Source organism: Jaculus jaculus, chromosome 2, assembly GCF_020740685.1.
Source record: "Jaculus jaculus isolate mJacJac1 chromosome 2, mJacJac1.mat.Y.cur, whole genome shotgun sequence".
Taxonomy (NCBI): Eukaryota; Metazoa; Chordata; class Mammalia; order Rodentia; family Dipodidae; genus Jaculus; species Jaculus jaculus.
The window spans coordinates 144,602,195-144,621,960 of NC_059103.1; the positions used below are offsets into that span (position 1 = coordinate 144,602,195).

The following is a 19,766-nucleotide window of genomic DNA, read 5'->3' on the forward strand; positions in this document are numbered from 1 at the left end:
AGTATCCATCAGCTGGGAACCTAGCATTCAGAACACCTAAGTTTATGGGGGACACCTGAGTCAAACCACCACAGCTAGCAAGCGCCTTAACCACTCAGCCATCTCTCCAGCCTGTGTTTTCTTAACTTTTACAATTATTCTTGTAGTTTGTTTTCCCATATGATTATTTGCTATTAACTTGTACCTTATTTAAGAGGATGTCAGGTAGTTAATACATACATACATACATATACATATATATTAAATTTAGTGATAAATTAGCTATAGCTAGGCCAAAAAAATGGAAGAGTAAGGCTGGAGAGATGGCTTAGTGGTTAAGGTGCTTGACTGTGAGGCCTAAGGACCTATGTTCAACTCTCCAGATCCCACATAAGCCAGATACGGAAGGTGAGGCAAGTGGGCAAGGTCACACATTTGCACATGGTGGCATGCATGTCTAGAGTTTGATTGCAGTAGCTGGCGGCTCTAGGGTGCCAATTCTCTCTCTCACATAAAAAAAATTACAAACAGAATGGAAAGTTAGAGAATTAATGGAATGAGAGAAATATAAAACTTCATAAGAGGGCTGGAGAGATGATTTAGCAGTTGGGCACTTGTCTGTGAAGCCTAAGGACCCCGGTTGGAGGCTCGATTCCCCAGGACCCACGTTAGCCAGATGCACAAAGGGGCACACGCGTCTGGAGTTCGTTTGCAGTGGCTGGAAGCCCTGGTGCGCCCATTCTCTCTCTCTCTCTCTGTAGCTCTCAAATAAATAAATAAAATAAACAAAAAAATTAAAAAAAACCTTCATAACAGAACGGCCTATATTTTGCTCTGTGAGGGCAAACTATTAAAAAATAGTTTCTGGGCTGGAGAGATGGCTTAGTGCTTAAGGTGCTTACCTGGGAAGCCTAAGGATCCAGGTTTGATTCTCTAGGTCCCACGTAAGCCAGATGCACAAGGTAGTGCATGCATCTGGAGCTAATTTGCAGTGGCTACAGGACCTTGTGCACCCGTTTTCTCTCTCTCTAATAAATAAATAAATAAAAACAAAATTTAAAAAATAATTTCTTAGCCAGTCTGGTGGTGTATGCAATTAATCCCAGCACTTGGGAGGCAGAGGTAGGAGGACTGCTGTGAGTTTGAGGCCACCCTATGACTATAGAGTGAATTCCAGGTCAGCCTGGACTAGAGTGAGACCCTACCTGGAAAAAAAAGTGTGTGTTTGTGTGTGTGTGTATCTATCTATCTATCTATCTATCTATCTATCTATCTATCTATCTATTAGATGCACAAAGGGGCACATGCATCTGGAGTTGGTTTGCAGTGGCTGGAGGCCATGGGTTGACAATTCTTTCTCTACCCCTTTCTCCCTTAAATAAAAAAAAAAAAAAAATTGGAGACAGTGAAACTCAGGTAAGACAGTTTTAGGATTAAAATATATAAATATATACATATGTAAAATATGTGATATATGTATGTATGTATGTATATGGAGAGAGAGAGAGAGTGTTTAGCTGTGGTTCACAGTCTAGGAATTCTTCTCTTGTTCCTGATTATAGCCTTCTCATTTTTACAGCTGAGGAGTCCAATGACCACAGTTTAGTAATGAGTCTGTAGTTATTTGGAGAACTAGTTACAGAGCTACCCCTAATTCTTCTTCTTCTTTTTTAAAAAATATTTTATTTTTGTTTATTTATTAGAAACAGAGAGAGAGAGAGAGAGAGAGAGAGAGAGAGAGAGAGAGAGAGAGAGAGAGAGAGAAAGAGTGAGAATGGGCATGCCAGGGCTTCCAGCCACTGCAAATGAACTCTAGATGCATGTGCCACCTTGTACATGTGGCCTATGTGGGGCCTGGAGAATCGAACTGGATCCTTAGGCTTCGCAGGCTTGTGTCTTAATTGCTAAGCCATTTTTCCAGCTCCCCATTGTTGTGGGAAAAAAGGTTTATTTTGGTTTACAGACTTGAGGGGAAGCTCCATCATGGCAGGGGAAAATGATGGCATGAGCAGAGGGTTAATATCACCCCCTGGGCAACATCAAATGGACAACAGCAACAGGAGAGTGTGCCCTACTCCCTGATTCTTTTTTTTTAAATTATTTTTTCTCAATTTTTATTAACATTTTCCATGATTATATAAAATATCCCATGGTAATACCCTCCCTCCCCCCACTTTCCCTTTGACTCCCTGATTCTTTTTTTTAAGATTTTTATTTATTTATTTAATTTATTTATTTGAGAGTGACAGAGAGAGAAAGAGGCAGATAGAGAGCGAAAGAGAGAATGGGCGCGCCAGGGCTTCCAACCACTGCAAATGAACTCCAGATGCGTGCGCCCCCTTGTGTATCTGGCTAATGTGGGTCCTGGGGAATTGAGCCTCGAACCGGGGTCCTTAGGCTTCACAGGCAAGTGCTTAACTGCTACACCATCTCTCTAGCCCCCCCGATTCTTAATCCATGAGTCTTCTACTCTGCCATGCTTTATTATTTTTCAAAAATTTAGCTGCGTGTAGTGCTGCACACCTTTAATCCCAGCACTCAGGAGACAGAGGTAGGAGGATTACTGTGAGTTTGAGGCCAGCTTGAGGCTACATAGTGAATTCCAGGTTGGCTAGCCTGGGCTAGAGTGAAACCCTACCTCAAAAAACAAAAACCAAAACAAAATTGTGTATTTATCTTGCAGCACTATTTTATAGTGATTTCACATAATCTCTGTGGGACTGTAGATATTTCCTCTGAAGTTTTAGAATCACTTCCTGAAATCTAAGGTATGTCAGAATCACCCTAGTCTGCCTATTCTTCTCTCTCTGTCTCTTACAACAATGATCTTCTGAACACAGTCTAAGTAAAACCTAATTTATATTCTGGGAATCCAAGGTTGGATGATAAGTCTCTTTCCTTAGAAAAAATCACTCTGTCCTAGGAAAGACGGAATTGACAAAGGAATGCCATAAATGTAGTAGAATTATATTCTGTGGTTTTTTTTTTTAATTTGGTGTTTTGTTTTTCAAGGTAGGGTCTCACTCTAGCCCAGGCTGACCTGAAATTCACTGTGGAGTCTCAGGGTGGCCTCGAACTCACAGCGTTCCTCCTACCTCTGCCTCCCAGTGCTGGGATTAAAAGGTGTGTGCCACCACGCCCGGCTTGCTATTGGTTTTGACTATGTAGTTCTTAAGTAACTGTGACCAGTAAACTCAGGTCCTCACATAATATTTGATTAGAGTGAGGACTCTGAGAGCATCAGAGGATGAGGACTAAGCAGAAGCAGAGTATGTAAGCACTTCTCGCCACAAAAGCATGATTTACTTGGACAGTTGTTTCTTTGGGCTTTTGCAGTTTGAGTAGAATGTTCTTAGCAGGGATTGCTGCATGAGTCTAGGGAAGAGGACAGGGTTGAGCACAAGGGGCGCATGCGTCTGGAGTTCTTTGCAGGGGCTAGAGGCCCTGGTGTGCCCATTCTCTATCTATCTGCCTCTTTCTATCTCTGTTGCTCTCAAATAAACAAACAAACAAACAAAACAAAACAAAACAAAACAAAACAAAATATAACACAGTTTTCCTAAAGGATGCCTTGACATGCCAACTGTGTCCGTATGGAAGGTAGAGGGGGCATGAGACTTGTCTGGAAGGAAGAGCTGCCAGGAGGTTGTCTGAGAGACCATTATGGCTGAACAAGGAGTCTGGCCCTGGGCACAGAGGGAAGAGCACATCTGGAGTGAGAACTGGCAGAGCCTACTCACTCACTTGTAGTGTAGTGGTAAGGGTTAGGGAAAATCAAGACTCACTTGAGGGTTGGTGACTGATGTCTCAAAGTACCATTATCTGAGATAACGGGTATAAAAAAAAGGGGCAAGCTGGGTATGGTGGCGCATGCCTTTAATCCCAGCACTGGGAGGCAGAGGTAGGAGGATCGCTGTGAGTTTGAGGCCACCCTGAGACTCCACAGTAAATTGCAGGTCAGCCTGGGCTAGAGTGAAACCCTACTTTGAAAAACCAAACACAAAAAAAAGAGGGGGTGTCGCGACCACCTCGACCAGCAAGAATGAGGCGACCCGAGAGCTCTTCTTTAAGCAGTTTATTCAGGAACCTTGAACCATCTTCTGACCCCGGGGAGAGCCCACCCACAAGTTAAGTAGTCCTGCACTAGCCAACCCTAGTGAGCCACCTGGCCCACGCAGATAGGTCCATGATTAAGGAAGCAGAATTAGTTAAGCAGCCTCAGCCAAATAAGGACTTGTTTATCCCAGAGAGCACTCGCTATTGGGCTAGCGGAAGGCGGAAGCCGACGCCAATTTTAGGGCGCAGCACATCGCAGCTCTCCACAAGGGGGGGTATAATTTTGAAGAGAAAGAAGTTCTGGCTTGGGCATGGTGAGCTCACAGTAATTTTGGAACATTCAAATAAACATGTCCATCTGGCAACTGAGTATGTGGGCCCAGAGCTTATGACATTCTGTTTAAGAAGCATTGACGTATCAAGAGACCCTTGAAGTCTAAGAGCCAAGCTTGCAAGCACCATATATAGCTATTTCAAAATAACACTCCTTTTTGTTATTGTTACAAAAGTCATACATCTTCAGGATATGATATTTAGAAAATATGGAAAAGCAAAAATAAAATAAAAATTACTCATGACCTTACCACTTTTTATATATCTCTGGTTTCTTTCAAAACCACGTGTATACATAAGTAAATGGTTATTTCAAGGCATCTTCTAGCCCCGTTACCAGGATCTTGGTGGTGGGGATGCTGTAACAGAGGACCACTAACTGCTGGTGTATGCTGGTGTAGCATGACGGACATTGAGAGTCTCACAGACTTCGAGAACAGACGTCTGCAATCAAGTTCCAAGCAGAACCACGTTCCCTTTGCAGGCATCAGGGAAGGATGTGTTCCAGGTTTCCTCCACGCTTCTGGGCACCCTAGGTGTTTTTTTTTTTTTTTGCCTTGTAAGAGTATTTTCTTCCTGCATCTCTTAATATAGTCTTTGCTTTGTGCATGACTGTTGCTCTGTTCAAATTTTCCATTTTAGCGGGGCATGGTGGCGCATGCCTTTAATCCCAGCACTTGGGAGACAGAGGTAGGTGGATCGCCTGAGTTTGAGGCCACCCTGAGACCACATAGTTAATTCCAGGTCAGCCTGGACCAAAGTGAGACTCTACCTCGAAAACAAAACAAAACAAAATTCCATTTGAAATTAAGGATGCCAGTCAATTGGATTAAGGCCCAACCTAATGACTTCATTTTACTTGATCATTTGCATAGCCCTTGCTTCTAAATAAGGTTGAGCTCGTTGGTTGGCACTTGGGGTTAGAATTTCCATTCATTTATTTTCCTCCCTCCTTGTTTTCTTTTCTTCCCTTTTTCTTCTCCCTCCTTCCTTCCTTCTTTCCTTCCCATGTGTGTAGCGTGTGTGTGTGGTGTGTGGTATATTTATGTGTGTGTGCAGATGCTCAAACCCCACACCCCAGCATGCAGAGGCCAGAGGAGAATGTTGGGTTCCTCCAATCATTCATGTGCATATTTCTTTCCTTGAGATGGGGTCTCTCCCTCAACCTGGCACTGTTGTCCTTAGTGAGCACCAGAAATTTTCTGGTCTCTGCCTCCTTTCCCCCATGGACTGGGGTTACAGATGTGTGTAGCTATACCCAGCTCTAAAAAAATGTTTTTATTCATTTATTTTAATTTATTTATGGGGGGGGGAGAGGCAGTTAGAGTGAGAGATTGGGTGTGCCAGGGCCTTCAGCCACTGCAACTGAACTCCAGATGCATGCGCCACCATGTGCATCTGGCTTTCGTGTGCATCTCTCCAGCCTCTACACCCAGGTTTTTATGTGGGTTCTGGGGAGTTGAACTTGGCAGTCTCTGACCCAAGAGACCATCATGCTTAAATGACAAGTCCTTAGCCACTGAGTCATCTCCCCAGTTCTTCCGCACATCTTGTGTGTGGGGGAGGGTGCATCTCCACCTCTAATATCATCTGAGGCTTGAGAGCTGGACCAGGACCACAAGTAAGCTACGTGGACACCTTTTGGACGAATAGAGAACTCAAGAAGGGCGTCTGGGCTCCTTTCCCTAGCCTGACCCAGCTTTCCTCCAGTTTCTTCAAAGCTCTCAGAGGCTTCAAGCTGAGTCCCCAGGACTCAGAGATGAAAAAGACTGGAGTTGTGGAGTGCTCCCTGCAGGCCCATGAGCTTCTGAACTTGCTCTGGTCCCTGCTGAGAGAGTTCCTATAGGCTGTTCTGTGGCTGGGGCCTTCTCTACTTCCTGCCCATCTTCCAGAGTCTGGCTTGTATTCATTTCTTCTGGATTTCTCAAGACATCCTCTGGGGATGAACTGTGAAATGCAGCTTATGTAATTTCAATGACTGCATCAGAGTTAAGCCCTGTGCTGTTTGTGTTTAAAATTGGTGATAGACAATAAGGAGATGAAAGCGAAGAATGAGGGCTGGGGAGATGGCTCAGTGGTTGGGGGTACCCACATAAAGCATTAAATGGCTCATGCGGCGTTCATCTGCAGTGTCAGAAGGCCCTGGCATACCCATACTCATTCATTCTTTCTCTCAATAAATTAAAAAAAAATTTCTTTTAAACAAAGTGGAGTGGGGTGTGGTGGCACACACCTTTAATCCCAGAACTCTGGAGGCAGAGGTAGATGGATCGCTGTGAGTTTGAGACCACCCTGAGACTACATAGGGAATTCCGTGTCAGCCTGGACTAGAGTGAGACCCTACCTTGAAAACCAAAACCAAAACCAAACCAAAACAAAAAAAAACCCAAACAAGCAAACAAACAAAAAAGTGAAGAATGATGTGTGATAAGTGTTCTCAAGGAAACCAGTAGATGATATAGATTTTACAATTCTTATCATTATATAGAAATATATAGATACGATGTTACTAGGATAACAATGTCATAGGATTATAATTGACAAGATGCTATGGGAAGAGTTGGAAGGAAGAATAATATTACTGTTATAATAAATAACATTTAGGGGTTAGGGTATATCACAGTGGTAGAACTAATGCATGCTTAGCATGTGTGAGGCTCTAGGTCCAATCCCAGAACCAAAGTAAGTACCCCTTTCCCCAAACCTCAAGCACTTACCTATTTTTGTTGTTGTTTTGAGACAGGGTTTCCTGTAGCCCAGACTGGCTCAAGTTCTGGATCCTCCTGCTTCCATCTCCCAAGTGTTGGGATTACAAGCATCTGCCACCACACCTGGCCCAAGTTTTTAATGTTAAGATGTTTAATGCTGAGTCCCAGGTGTTCCTCTGAGTACCTAACACCTAACATGCATGAACTCATGTAGGCCTCACAATTATGATTCTACAAGATAGTAATATTACCTGCCACTATTTCATTGAGAACTGAAGTCACTTGATCAAGGTCACATTTCAGATTGGAGAGGAAATGAGATTCAAACCTAGGCAGTTCTGGCCGCAGAACCATCTGTCTTACCAAAATTCTACACTATTTTTGTCCTTTCCCAATTCATATTGTATTCGGAATAGTTTCTTTACATGCCTGCATTCCCAATAAATTAGCTCTTTGGAGGAAGGGACAGTTTTGTATTAACCATGGTTTCTTCAGTCCCTGGCACATAGCAGGATTTTCTTTTTCTTTTGGATTTTCAAGACAGTGTCTCCTTCTAGCCCAGGCTGACATGGAATTCACTATGTAGTCTCAGGGTGGCCTCAAACTCATGGTAATCTTCCTACCTTTACCTCCCAAGTGCTGGGATTAAAGACGCGCACCACCATCCCTGGCTCCTTTTTCTTTTCTTTTTTTTAAAAACTTTAAATTTATTTATTTAATTTATTTGCAAGCAGAGAGAGAAAATTATAGAAGAAAGAGAGAGAGAATATTGGCACGCTAGGCCCTCCAGTTACTGCAAAAGAACTCCAGACGCATGCCTCACTGTGCATCTGGCTCTATGTGGGTACTGGGGAATCAAACCCATGTCATTAGGCTTTATAGGCAAGTACCTTAACCACTGAGCAATCTCTCCAGTCCCTCTTTAAAAATTTTTTGTTGTTGTTCTTTATTGATGTAGGGTCTCACTCTGGCCCAGGCTGTCCTGGAATTCACTATGTAGTCTCAGGCTGGCCTCAAACTCATGGCACTCCTCTTAACCTCAGCCTTCTGAATTCTGGGATTAAAGGTGTGTACCACCATGCCCAGCTCTAAAAAAAATATTTTTATTTATTTATTTGCAAGAGGGACAGAGAATATGGGCCTGCCAGGACCTCCTTCCAACGCAAACAAACTCCATACATATGCACCACTTTGTGCATCTGGCTTTATGTGGGTACTAGAGAATTGAACCCAGGCTGTCAGTTTTACAATCAAGTGCCTTTAACCACTGAGCAATCTCTCCAGCCCTTTATAAAATTTTTATTTATTTTCAGGGATAGAGAGAGAGAAAATCGGCACTCCAGGTCTTATGTAGGTCCTGGGGAATTGAACCTGGGTCCTTAGGCTTTGCAGACAAGTGCCTTAACCACTAAGCCATCTCTCCAGGTTGGGTGATTTCTACCAGCAATACGAACCTGACTGCAACACCAGCCCAGATTCAATTGCCCAGCCATCCACATAAAACTGGATTGACATTCAATTATTATTATTTTAATTTTGTTTCATTTTTACTTATTTGAGAGCAAGAGTGAGAGTGAGAGCGAGCAAGTGAAAGAGAGAGAGGGAGAGAGAGAGAGAGAGAGAATGGGCACACCAGCTACTGCAAACAAACTCCAGATGCATGCGCCACCTTGTGCATCTGGATTACATGGGTACTGGGAAATCGAGCCTTGAACTGGGGTCCTTAGGCTTCACAGGCAATTGCTTAACCACTAAACCATCTCCTTAGCCCTGTTATTACTACTACTACTTTTATTATTATTTGGTTTTTCGAGGTAGGGTCTCACTCTAGCCCAGGCTGACTTGGAATTCACTATAGAGTCTCAGGGTGGCCTCGAACTCTCGGCGGTCCTCCTACCTCTGCCTCCTGAGTGCTGGGATTAAATGCTTGCACCACCATGCCTGGCAGGACCCATGTTTGATTCCACAGTACTTAAGCCTGATGCAGCTGGTGGCCCATGAATCTGGTGTTCATTTGCAGTAGCTACAGGCCCTGGTGTGCCCATTCTCTCTCTCCCTCTTTCTCTCTCGCAAATAAATAAATAAGAAACAAATAAAAAACAAAGCTTTTAGAAAGATTAGTATATCCAACTAAAGGTGCAGAAGTTGAACATATACACATACACAGTCTGATGTGATGGAAAGTTTCATTCATTCATTGCTGAGACCAATGGGCCTTGAAAAGGATGAGATATGGGTGGTACAGGGAGAGAGTGCGTGCATGCATGCGTGTGTAGGATGAGGGAGCTGAGGATACTATAGGAGTATAGTAACTAGCATACAGTATTCCTCCTTTCTCTAGTTTTGCTTGGAACTGCTTCTGCCCATAGTAAGTGTACTTCATGAAAGTACACTTCATATTACCAAAGAAAGCAAGTACCTACTGATGTTTACAAATAATGTTTGTATCTTGTATGTTGTTTTCAGAGACTGTGAATACATCAATATCATTTTCCTTCAAGGGAATACGATTTCCTAAGGTATTGTTCAAGGTTTATTTTGTATGTTCTTAACTTTTTGCAATAACATGTTATGAATTTGAAACAAGCAATTCATGACTACTAAAAATAGATATTTAAATTAAGATGTTTCAGAGTCTGAGTTTTAGGTATTTTCATATTTTCTGAGTTTTAGGTATTTTCATATTTCTTCCTCCTGTAAAATATGAGAAAAATGCCCATGAGGCAGCTCTTTTTCATTTCATTGTTTCCCTTTAACATACATAACTAAAAGTAATAACAAAGTTCATCATTAATCTATTCGTAGTCTTCATATGAAAGCACTGGGCATGTACAACATTATAAATATTTACGTATATGTTAAATACATGATACAAATTGTTTAGAATAAAAATCACACAATAAATAAATTATTTATTTATTTCGAGGCAGGATCTAGCTCAGGCTGGTCTTGACCTCACAGCAATCCTTCTAAATCAGTCTAAGTACTGGGATTAAATGCATGTACTACCATACCTGCCTTGATTTTTTTTTTAAGTGTTTTTACTTATTTGTTTGTGAGTAGTAAAAGAGAGAAAGAGTATATGGACATGTCAGGGCCTCTTGCTGCTGTGAACTCCAAATATATCACCACTTTGTGCATCTGGCTTTATGTAAGTACTGGGGAATTAAACCTGGCCTGGCAGGTTTTGCAAGCCTTTAACCTCTGAGCCATCTCCCTAGCCACTATAGGCTTATTTTAAGACTTTTGTTTGGGGTGAGGGCATTTAGCTTGGATAGATGAGCCTTTGTAAAAATAACTACGGTCTGGATGAGTACCAGTATGCTATTATTATTATTTTGAGAAAGGGTCTTACTTTGTAGTCCAGGCTGGTTTTGAACTCATAGCAATACTCCTGTCTCAGCCTCCCTGGGATTACAGGCATTTGCCGCCATACCCTGTGTCGTGACTATTCCTATCCCTGCCTCCTTAGTGTTGGGGATTAAAGGCATGCACCACCACACCCAGCTTTACTTTGCTTTATTTTTGAGGCAAGGTCTTACACAGGATCTTACTCTAGCCCTGGCTGACCTGGAACTCAGTTTGTAGCCTTACATGTGCTGAAACTAAAGGCAAGTGCTACTGTGCTTGGCTTATGGAGACTATGAAAATAAATTTTAGGCTGAGGGAGATGGATCAGTGGTTATAGGTGCTTGCTTGCAAAGTTTGCCTGCCTGGGTTCAGTTCCCCAGTACCCATGTGAAAGCTAGATGCAAAAGACCCTGGTAGACCCATTCTTTCTCTCCACTCACAAAAACACCCCGCAAAACCCATCTTAGTTATTTTTCCATAAAATATATAATATTTAAAAACTTGGGCTAGAGAGAAGGCTCAGCAGTTAAGGTGCTTGCCTGCAAAGCTTAATGACCTTGGTTTGATTCCCCAGTACATACATAAAGCCAGATGCATAAAGTAGTGCATGCATCTGGAATTTGTAGCAGATGGAGGCCCTGGCATGCCCATTCTCTACATTTCTCTTCTCACTACCTCTCTCTCTATTCGCAAATAAATACAAATATTTTTAAAAGGACTTAGTGGTTAAGGTGCTTGAAGAGGTACTTGCCTGCAATGTCTAAAGATCCAGATTTGATTTCCCAGTACCCATGTAAGCCAGATGCACAAGGTGGTGCATGCATCTGGACTTCTTTTGCAGTAACTGGAGACCCTGACCCACCTATTCTCTGTCTCTTTCTGACTGTCTCATAAATAAGTTATTCAATTTAATGAATTATTCAAAAACTTTGGATGTTATTGTTAAGAAATCATTAAAATTCCTATCTTATAATTGGGAAACGCATGGACTCATTTTAAAGGCATGTAAAGTTTCCTACCACAGACTGGCATGGTGGCCATGCCTTAATTCTGGCACTTGGGAGGCAGAGGTAGGAGGATCACTGTGAGTTCAAGGCCACCCTGAGACTATAGAGTGAATTCTAGGTCAGCCTGGGCTAGAGTGAGACCCTACCTGGAAACAACAGCAGCAACAACAACAACAACAACAACAACAACACCCAAAAGACAAACAAACAAAACAAACAAACAAAAGCCTCAATTTCCTCTCATGGGAAAAGTAATAAATGGTAATTAGGCTTGGTGTATAGTTCTTGCCTGCTATATATATGAGGCCCTGTATTTGATCCACCCACAAGAAAGTAACCATTCAATGCTTATTTTAATTTAAATCATATTCTACTGGTAAGAAAAGTTCCTGTGAATGCCTTTAAAATGGTAGTAGTTAATGCTTTGTATTCTATTTCCTATTCCTCATTTTAGGGTCAATACAGATGTATTGCAGAAGCCATTGCAGGGGATATTGAAGAAAAGCTATTTTGTTTGAACTTTACCATTGTTTACCGCCCTAATTTCAATTAGAATAAATCGATTATATTTTCATTTTTGAAGTGTTATTCTTTTCTCTTTCTCCTCTTTGTTTTATTTTATTTTTGATTTTTTGATTTTTCAAGGTGGGATTTCACTATAGCCCAGGCTGACCTGGAATTCACTCTGTAGTCTCAGGGCAGCCTTGAACTCATGGTGATCCTCCTACCTCTGCCTCCTGGGTGCTGGGATTAAAGGCATGCACCACCACGCCCAGCTTCTTTGTTTTATTTTTGAGTCAGGATTTCACTCTGTAAACCCAGACTGTCCTCAGACTATACTGATCCTTCGGCCTTAGTTTATGAGGTGCTGAGATTACAGGTTAAAAGTATTGCTTTTGGAGCCAGGCGTGATGGCACATGTCTTTAATCCCAGCATTTGGGAGGCAGAGGAAGGAGGATTGCCGTGAGTTTGAGGCCACCCTGAGACCACATAGTATAGGTCAGCCTGAGCTACAGTGAGACCCTACCTCAAAAAACTAAGAACAAAAAGTATTGTTCTTGGTGGAGGTTATCTAATGCTTCCTTTAAGGCTGAGCACATAATGATCACTTATTCTGAGCACTTCACTCAGCTATGTGTCTCTGCATTAACCTCTTAGCACTGCAAAAAGAAACTTCTTTGAGGATGAGAGCAGCACTAATCTATGAGTATAAGCATAAATATTTAGAATATTTAAAAGGCAGTTTGACATTTTGAGGTAGAATCTCACTGTAGTCTAGGCTGACCTGGAATTCACTATGTAGTCTCAGTGCCTTCAAACTCACTACAAACCTCCTACCTCTTCCTCCTGAGTGCTGGGATTAAAGGTGTGCCTTTAATTACTGCCCCTGGCTGTAATGACTTTTCTCCAGCAGCCTGTATAGCACCATCTGGCACTGTGAAAGCTGGTTAGCAGGGAGGAAGCTTCCAGCTCAGTTCCAGCTTGATTTCTTTACGTTATACAGCCAAAGTGTATACTGTCTTCCACGAGGACTTACAATGTAGGATGAAGGAACATTGTGAAGAGGTGGAAGAAAGAATGTAAGAGCCAGAGGATGGGGAAGAGTGTTGTGGAATGCTGTCTTCTGGACATGAAATGGCCATTGCACTTATGCAATCACAGTGGCGGTAGTTTCCTACTCAAGACTGAACCCATCAACATTTCATCATGGATGAGAGACCCCACTCCTCGCAGAAGAGTTGTTGGCAACTAATGATTGCTGGGGAAGGGGTATAACGGGAGTGTTGGGGTTCCTTGCCAATGCACCAGTAAGTTTAGGGCATCCCTCGATCCTTGTTTTATGGATTTGAAGAATTAAAATCCATAGACCAGCAAGTAAGACTTAGAGATTAGAGAGACTTTATTAGATTAAGAGAAGGAAAGGGGAGGAAATGCAGAGAGCTCCTGCCATGTGGAAGGCAGGAGCCAGTACAGAGCCCATGTGGGAATATTGTCTTCTCCTCCCCATCTCAGCACAGCCCAGCTGAGACAAGGGGCTTTACCAGAGCTGTGACCTGGAAGTTCAGGACAGGTGAAGAGCCAAAAAGAGGCCTGCTCATGTGGTAAGCATCTATTTATAACCTGAGTGTGGTTGGTCTTCTCTTCAGACTCAGGTGAGTCTGAGAGCTAATTTGTCTGGGCTCAGTAGGCTGGCTCAGGAAGAGGTCAGCACACCTGAGTTGGAGACGAGAGAAAGCTGATTGGATGAGACTGGATCGGATGCTTCAGCAGAACAGGTGATGTGACATGTCTTTGGTTCCCTCTTTGGGTCCTCTCTTGACTGGCTGCTTGAAAATAAAGCTACCTGACTAATTTCCTCTCAGGGGAGTCATGTTCCTTAGTGTTGTTGCCTTTAGTGAGTGGCTCATATTGATGCAGGATTTGGGGGTTCAGGAGGGGCCTCCCAAACTTATAAAACCCAATTTTGGGTCCTTATTTTAACAAAGAATTGATAAAATTGGCTCCACTCAAGAAGGGTAAGTTATGAAGTTTTGAGTTTATTTAAGGAGAAATCACAAATTGAGGGGTGTATTTAAGGGAAATTGGGGAAAGGGCTGGAGCAGACTCACAAGCACGTGGATGATAGGACCCAAGAGCTGATGTTGGGAGATTTAGAAGAAAGACACACTTGTGTGGGAGGCACAGCATCTGCTCTGAGCTTCCCATGGAAAAAGTTAAGAGAGCACGTACGTGGTGAGGGCTTTAAGGAAGAAGAGCAGAGGGAAAGTACCAAAGCAGAGACAGGAAATTCAGATGAGAAATGGGTAGTAAAGAGAGTTGCACCCATGGCTACCCTGAGTTTAGAGAAATTACACAGGTAGAAGGTACAGAGTTTAGAGGAAATACCCATGTGCTAGAGAGTAAAGGAAATACACACATTGCATACTCAGAGATCGGTGGAAAATCATACATGTAACTAAAGTGAGCAGTTACCCCAAAGCATTAAACAGAGGTAAGCAGAAAATTGCTCTCCCGTACCTAGCCAGTCTGGATAGGGGAAAGCCAGACTTACATGTCCAGACAGAGCTCACAGGGCAGAGAGGGGAGAGGGCAGCAGACAAGCATTTACAGTCCCTTGAAAATGCGTTCTTTTGTCAGTCGCAGGGATGTAAGGGGAAGGCCTGATTGGTTTGTAGTCAAAGGGCTGACGCCAAAGACCAGCCCACCTAGTGGTGTGCTAGACTGCGGTTGAGCAGGGAGCCTGCAGCTGTTGTGCATGAAACTGGATCAGACACGAGTCCATTCCTGCCAAGGAGTGGTGGCATCTTCTGGTTCTCTTTGGGCTCCTGTCCCTAACTGAAACTGTCTGCAAGAAGCTAGCTCCTCCTGAGTCTCCTTCGACACTCCAGTAAATAACTTCCAAGCCTTACTCATGCTGGTATGGGAATTTGGAGTGTCTTTGAGAGTGGGGGAGCCTTTCTTGGCTCTTGGGTAGGCTTTTAAACTCAGGCGTTGGGGTGCTGGACACTCCCTAAACTTCCCTTCATTTCTGCACAGCCAGTGGCCTCCAGATTCTTGTCTAGTGAATTTGATGAACTCCATGTACCATAGAGGGTGAGATTTAGAAAAATCTTATTGTATAGTGTAAGAGAAGGAAATATAATAGCTTTGTATAGCAGAAGGGATCCCTAGCAATGGGATACCATTGAAATTACTGCCTTGGAGTTGGTAAGGCTTTACTGAATGGGGGATGAGCTGGTCAGTCTAGGTCCCATGCTGGGGTGTCCAGTCCTTGCATTCTTTGTCATGTCCTCATGTTTGGTTTCTGAAAAAGGGGATTTTTTATGGAGAAAGAGATAAGGAAAAAGCAGATCCTCCTTAACAGGCTCAAGGATATTTCCTGATTTTAGCCAAAAGAGAAGAAAAAACAGACAAAAACCTGTTGGGACTTTGCTACCCTAAACTGCCTAGCCGATTTATTTTTCTCCCTGTTTCACTGTTCATTCCATAGCCAGTTACTTTGGGAGATGGACATCACAATATAGAATGAAAACAAAATGTACAGTAAACACAATATGTCCACTTATGCACCTTACCAGTGTATAGCTCCGCTTTTTCATCAGTGCGAGTGACAGAGGAGTTGGGAGAGTTGGAGTCTTTCTCAGTTCTGGGTGGGTAGTAACTCAGAAGCAGGGTGCCAGACACTCATGGTCATACAAAACTTCCACTGAATTAGTAGCCTCTGAGATTTTGTCTCATGAATTTGACAAAGGAATTTCACAGACCATAGGAGGTTGACATTTATGAAGCTTTTAATATAGAACTTACGGGTAAGACTCCTGATGTCTCTAGAGATAAGCAGAACTCACCCAGTGGCTCTGATTGGGGTTCTCATGGGAAGGGGAATTCCACTAAAGAAGGAAAATACCAGGTTCTTGCACCAGGCTTTGAGGTAAGGGGTTATGTTTCTGGGAAACTTCCCAGGAATCTTGATTCTTCAGGAAAGATATCATCTATAAGGAGGGTGGGTAATTCTGGTGTAATCTTAATTATTTAGGGAAGAAAGAAAGATAAGGGGTAAAATATATTTTCCTTTCAGGCAATATACATCTCTGATTCTTCATCAATGCAAGTGATACAGGAATTGAGAGAGTCAGAGCCTCCTGAATTTAGCCAAACAGAAAGCTGTTCACTTTGAGGGTCAAGTTATCCAAGATACTAGCTGATTTCTATCTCATGTTCTTTACAAGTAACCCTAACTTAACCCACTGGATCACAAAATAGCAACAAATCACAAAAGTAGGAAGAGGATTTTGGGAAGAAGGTTCAGTGGGAGAGGATGATATGGGGGATGGATGTGATCATAATATATTATGTGTATTAAATTGTCCAGGGCACACCCTTCTGTTGCTGTGGTCTACCTTATGTTGGCCAGGGGGTGATGTCCACCCTCTGCTTATGCCATCGTTTTCCCCTGCCATCGTGGAGCTTCCCCTTGAGCCTCTTCATAATGAAGAGGACAACTCAGAGCCATCTGCTGGAGAGCAGCCGTCTTCCTCCAGTGTAGCACCAGGTTCAGTGCAGGCGGCGCCTTCAGCACCAGCACCTGAAACTGACCCGTCCCCGCCACCTTACAGTAGCATTACTGTGGAAGTCCCTACAACTTCAGAATCAGGAGGAAGAGTGTCCACCAAGAGATGACTTCAGTGATGCAGACCAGCGTAGAGTGGGCAATGATGGCATGTTTATGTTGGCATTTTTCATGGCGTTTATCTTCAACTGGCTTGGGTTTTGCTTATCCTTCTGCATCACCAATACCATCGCTGGACAGTATGGCGCCATCTGTGGATTTGGCCTTTCATTGATCAAGTGGATCCTTATCATCAGGTTTTCTGATTATTTTGCTGGATATTTCAATGGACAGTATTGGCTGTGGTGGATATTTCTTGTACTTGGCCTGCTCCTTTTCCTCAGAGGATTTGTTAATTATCTCAAAATCAGAAACATGTCTGAAAGTATGGCAGCAGCTCATAGAATAAGATATTTCTACTTACTATAGAGACTGCATCAACCCAACATTCCTTTCTTATACCAATGTGAAATTTCCACATCATCTGTAAATCGACAACTTTAGGATAGAAGACTATTAATAACGGAAGAAAAATTAGTAAAAGGTGGAGCTACAAAATTAAGTGTCAGGGTGGTTTAACCTTAAAAGCCATTTCTGTTAAGTCCTTAATTATTAGTATTTTATTTGTTTTGCACATTTGCATATTCTTGAAAGAAACTGTCAAATTGGAGCAGTAAAGTACAGTCATGTTTGGTTAATCAGTGTTTGATAGAGTTGAAAGGGTGGAGTGGTGAATAGTCTTCCAGCATGTAAATGCTTCTGACTCTACCATTCGTATAATAAAATTACACTATTAATCTTGTCAAATCCTTTAGTTTTTGGCTCTTTGATTCATCTAGTAATTCTTTTTTTTTTAATTTTTTTTTTGTTCATTTTTTATTTATTTATTTGAGAGCGGCAGACATAGAAAGACAGAGGGAGAGAGAGAGAATGGGCGCGCCAGGGCCTCCAGCCACTGCAGACGAACTCCAGATGCGTGCGCCCCCTTGTGCATCTGGCTAACGTGGGACCTGGGGAACCGAGCCTCGAACCGGGGTCCTTAGGCTTTACAGGCAAGCGCTTAACCGCTAAGCCATCTCTCCAGCCCCCCATCTAGTAATTCTATACATGAAATATTCTTTGTTATATATAAAGTTTATTAAAACCAGTGCTGATTGTGGGAAAGAATTTGTCAGATTTTAGAGTGTAATATTATTTAGGAAAGCTCTGTAAATAACCATGCATAAGTTCCTTTTGACATTGTCTTCTTAGAAATTGTGTCTAGATACACGTTCCTTAATTTTAAATTAAGTAAACTAAACGCATATATATAGATTCATTGAGTGTTAAAGATAGAATGATTTAGGATGAACTTTAAGCCAATGTAGGTATACCAAATGTCTTTGATAAGAAAAAAAATTAAGGGGCTACTGATTTTAAGAGTTTTCAAATGAGAAGCTTGATTTTTTTTATGATTATTTATCTTAGAGAGTCTTTCAGGAAGAGATTGTATTAGATACTGTATTTATTTCATCTAAGGCAATTTAAAAATTAATTTTTTCAAATAAGATATTCTCATTTACATTTGGCTTTTACAAAGCCAATAAAGGTATCTTTCAATATCACTGTAATAATTTTTCTTAAATGTTTAATGTGTTCAGCTTAGCAAATAAAATCTTGTCCTGTTAATAGCAAAAAAAAAAAAAAAAAAAAGAAAAAGAAAATTGTCCAAACAACATAACAAGGTATTGCCAGGTGTGGTGGTACACACCTTTAATCCCAGCATTTGGGTGGCAAAGGTAGGAAGATCCCTGTGAGTTCAAGGATAGCCTGAGACCACAAAGAGAGGTCCAGGTCAGTTTGGGCATGAGGGACATCCTACCTCAAAAAAACAAACAAGGAGCTGGGATTGGTGGTGCACGCCTTTAATTCTAGCACTCGGGAGGCAGAGGTAGGAGGATCGCCGTGAGTTTGAGGCCACCCTGAGATTACATAGTGATTTCCAGGTCAGCCTGAGCTAGAGTGAGACCCTTCCTTGAAAAACCAAAATCAACCAACCAACCAACCAAACAAACAAAGAAAATGTATTTCTCTCTCTCTCTTCATTAAAGGCTTTTAGGGTCTATTTTAGTCATGTATGGGAAGATATAAAGACATAGGAATGATATCATAGAGGAAAAGGTTTGTACTTAGAGATCCCTAGAAACAGATGGCACAATGTATCACTCAGAACCACACAGGAAAGCACTAGGGTCAGCCTGGAGATGGAGGGAAAGGATTAAAAATATGGGCAAGACAATGGGTGCAATAGTGGCATATCTGTTATGGGGGAACCAACTACTTTTTAATTGGACTGGAAGCTGGTTCCACAGGAGGGAATACATGCCTGGTACTGAAAATCTAGTCAAAAGCCTATGGCAGAGGAGGTCATGAGCACTAGAAGTGTAACATGTGCTGTTGTCTGGCTAAATGCATCTGTTACGCTCACAAACTGCCCTATAAGCACTTTTCTTAATGTTCATATCCATATGTTATTTATTTATTTTAGAGATGGGGAGAGAGAATTGGCATGCCAGGGCCTCATCCACTGCAATTGAACTCCAGACGCTTGTGCCACCTAGTGGGCACATGCAACCTTGCATACTTGCCTCACTTTTGTGGGTTTGGCTTACCTGGGATCTGGAGAGTTGAACATGGATCCTTAGGCTTTGCAGGCAAGCACCTTAACCTTTAAACCATCCCTCCAGCACTCATACCCATATATTGATGCTACTTTCACTTTTGGTTAGAAAAGCTTCTCTTGGGCTGGAGAGATGGCTTAGTGGTTAAGCGCTTGCCTGTGAAGCCTAAGGACCCCAGTTCGAGGCTTGATTCCCCAGCACCCACGTTAGCCAGATGTACAAGGGTGCGCATGTGTCTGGAGTTCATTTGCAGTGGCTGGAGGCACTGGTGTGCCCATTCTCTCTCTCTCTTTCTCCCTTTCTCTCTGCTTCTTTCTCTCTCTGTATGTCACTCTCAAATAAATAAATAAATATACCAAAAAAAGAAAAAAAACAAGATTTCCCCGACTTGAATATGACCAATATGCAACATGTTCATACAGTAAAGTTCATAATTAACTAAAATAAAAGCTTCCCTTTTCAGATGACCATTGGGATGACTCAAAAGGCACCATCGGGCTGGAGAGATGGCTTAGTGGTTAAGCGCTTGCCTGTGAAGCCTGAGGACCCCAGTTCGAGGCT

The 19,766-nt window shown here is 42.3% G+C and overlaps 2 protein-coding genes across 2 annotated transcripts in view; both read left to right on the forward strand.

The window, feature by feature from the left end:
* The window catches only part of Ly96 (lymphocyte antigen 96), a 32,314-nt gene extending 20,325 nt beyond the window's left edge, over window positions 1-11,989 (forward strand). Inside the window, exons 4-5 of the mRNA XM_045144318.1 lie at window positions 9,543-9,595; window positions 11,889-11,989. Of these exons, the coding sequence (XP_045000253.1) occupies window positions 9,543-9,595; window positions 11,889-11,987 (152 nt within the window). The 3' untranslated portion in view covers window positions 11,988-11,989. The remainder of the gene's footprint in view (window positions 1-9,542; window positions 9,596-11,888) is intronic.
* Window positions 11,990-14,556: 2,567 nt separating this feature from the next.
* Window positions 14,557-17,352, forward strand: LOC101601335 (NEDD4 family-interacting protein 2-like). Its single transcript, XM_045143547.1, is given in 3 exon segments — window positions 14,557-14,583; window positions 16,416-16,585; window positions 16,587-17,352. Coding segments are annotated over 3 exon segments (585 nt in total). The 3' UTR covers window positions 16,975-17,352.
* Window positions 17,353-19,766: the final 2,414 nt, after the last annotated feature.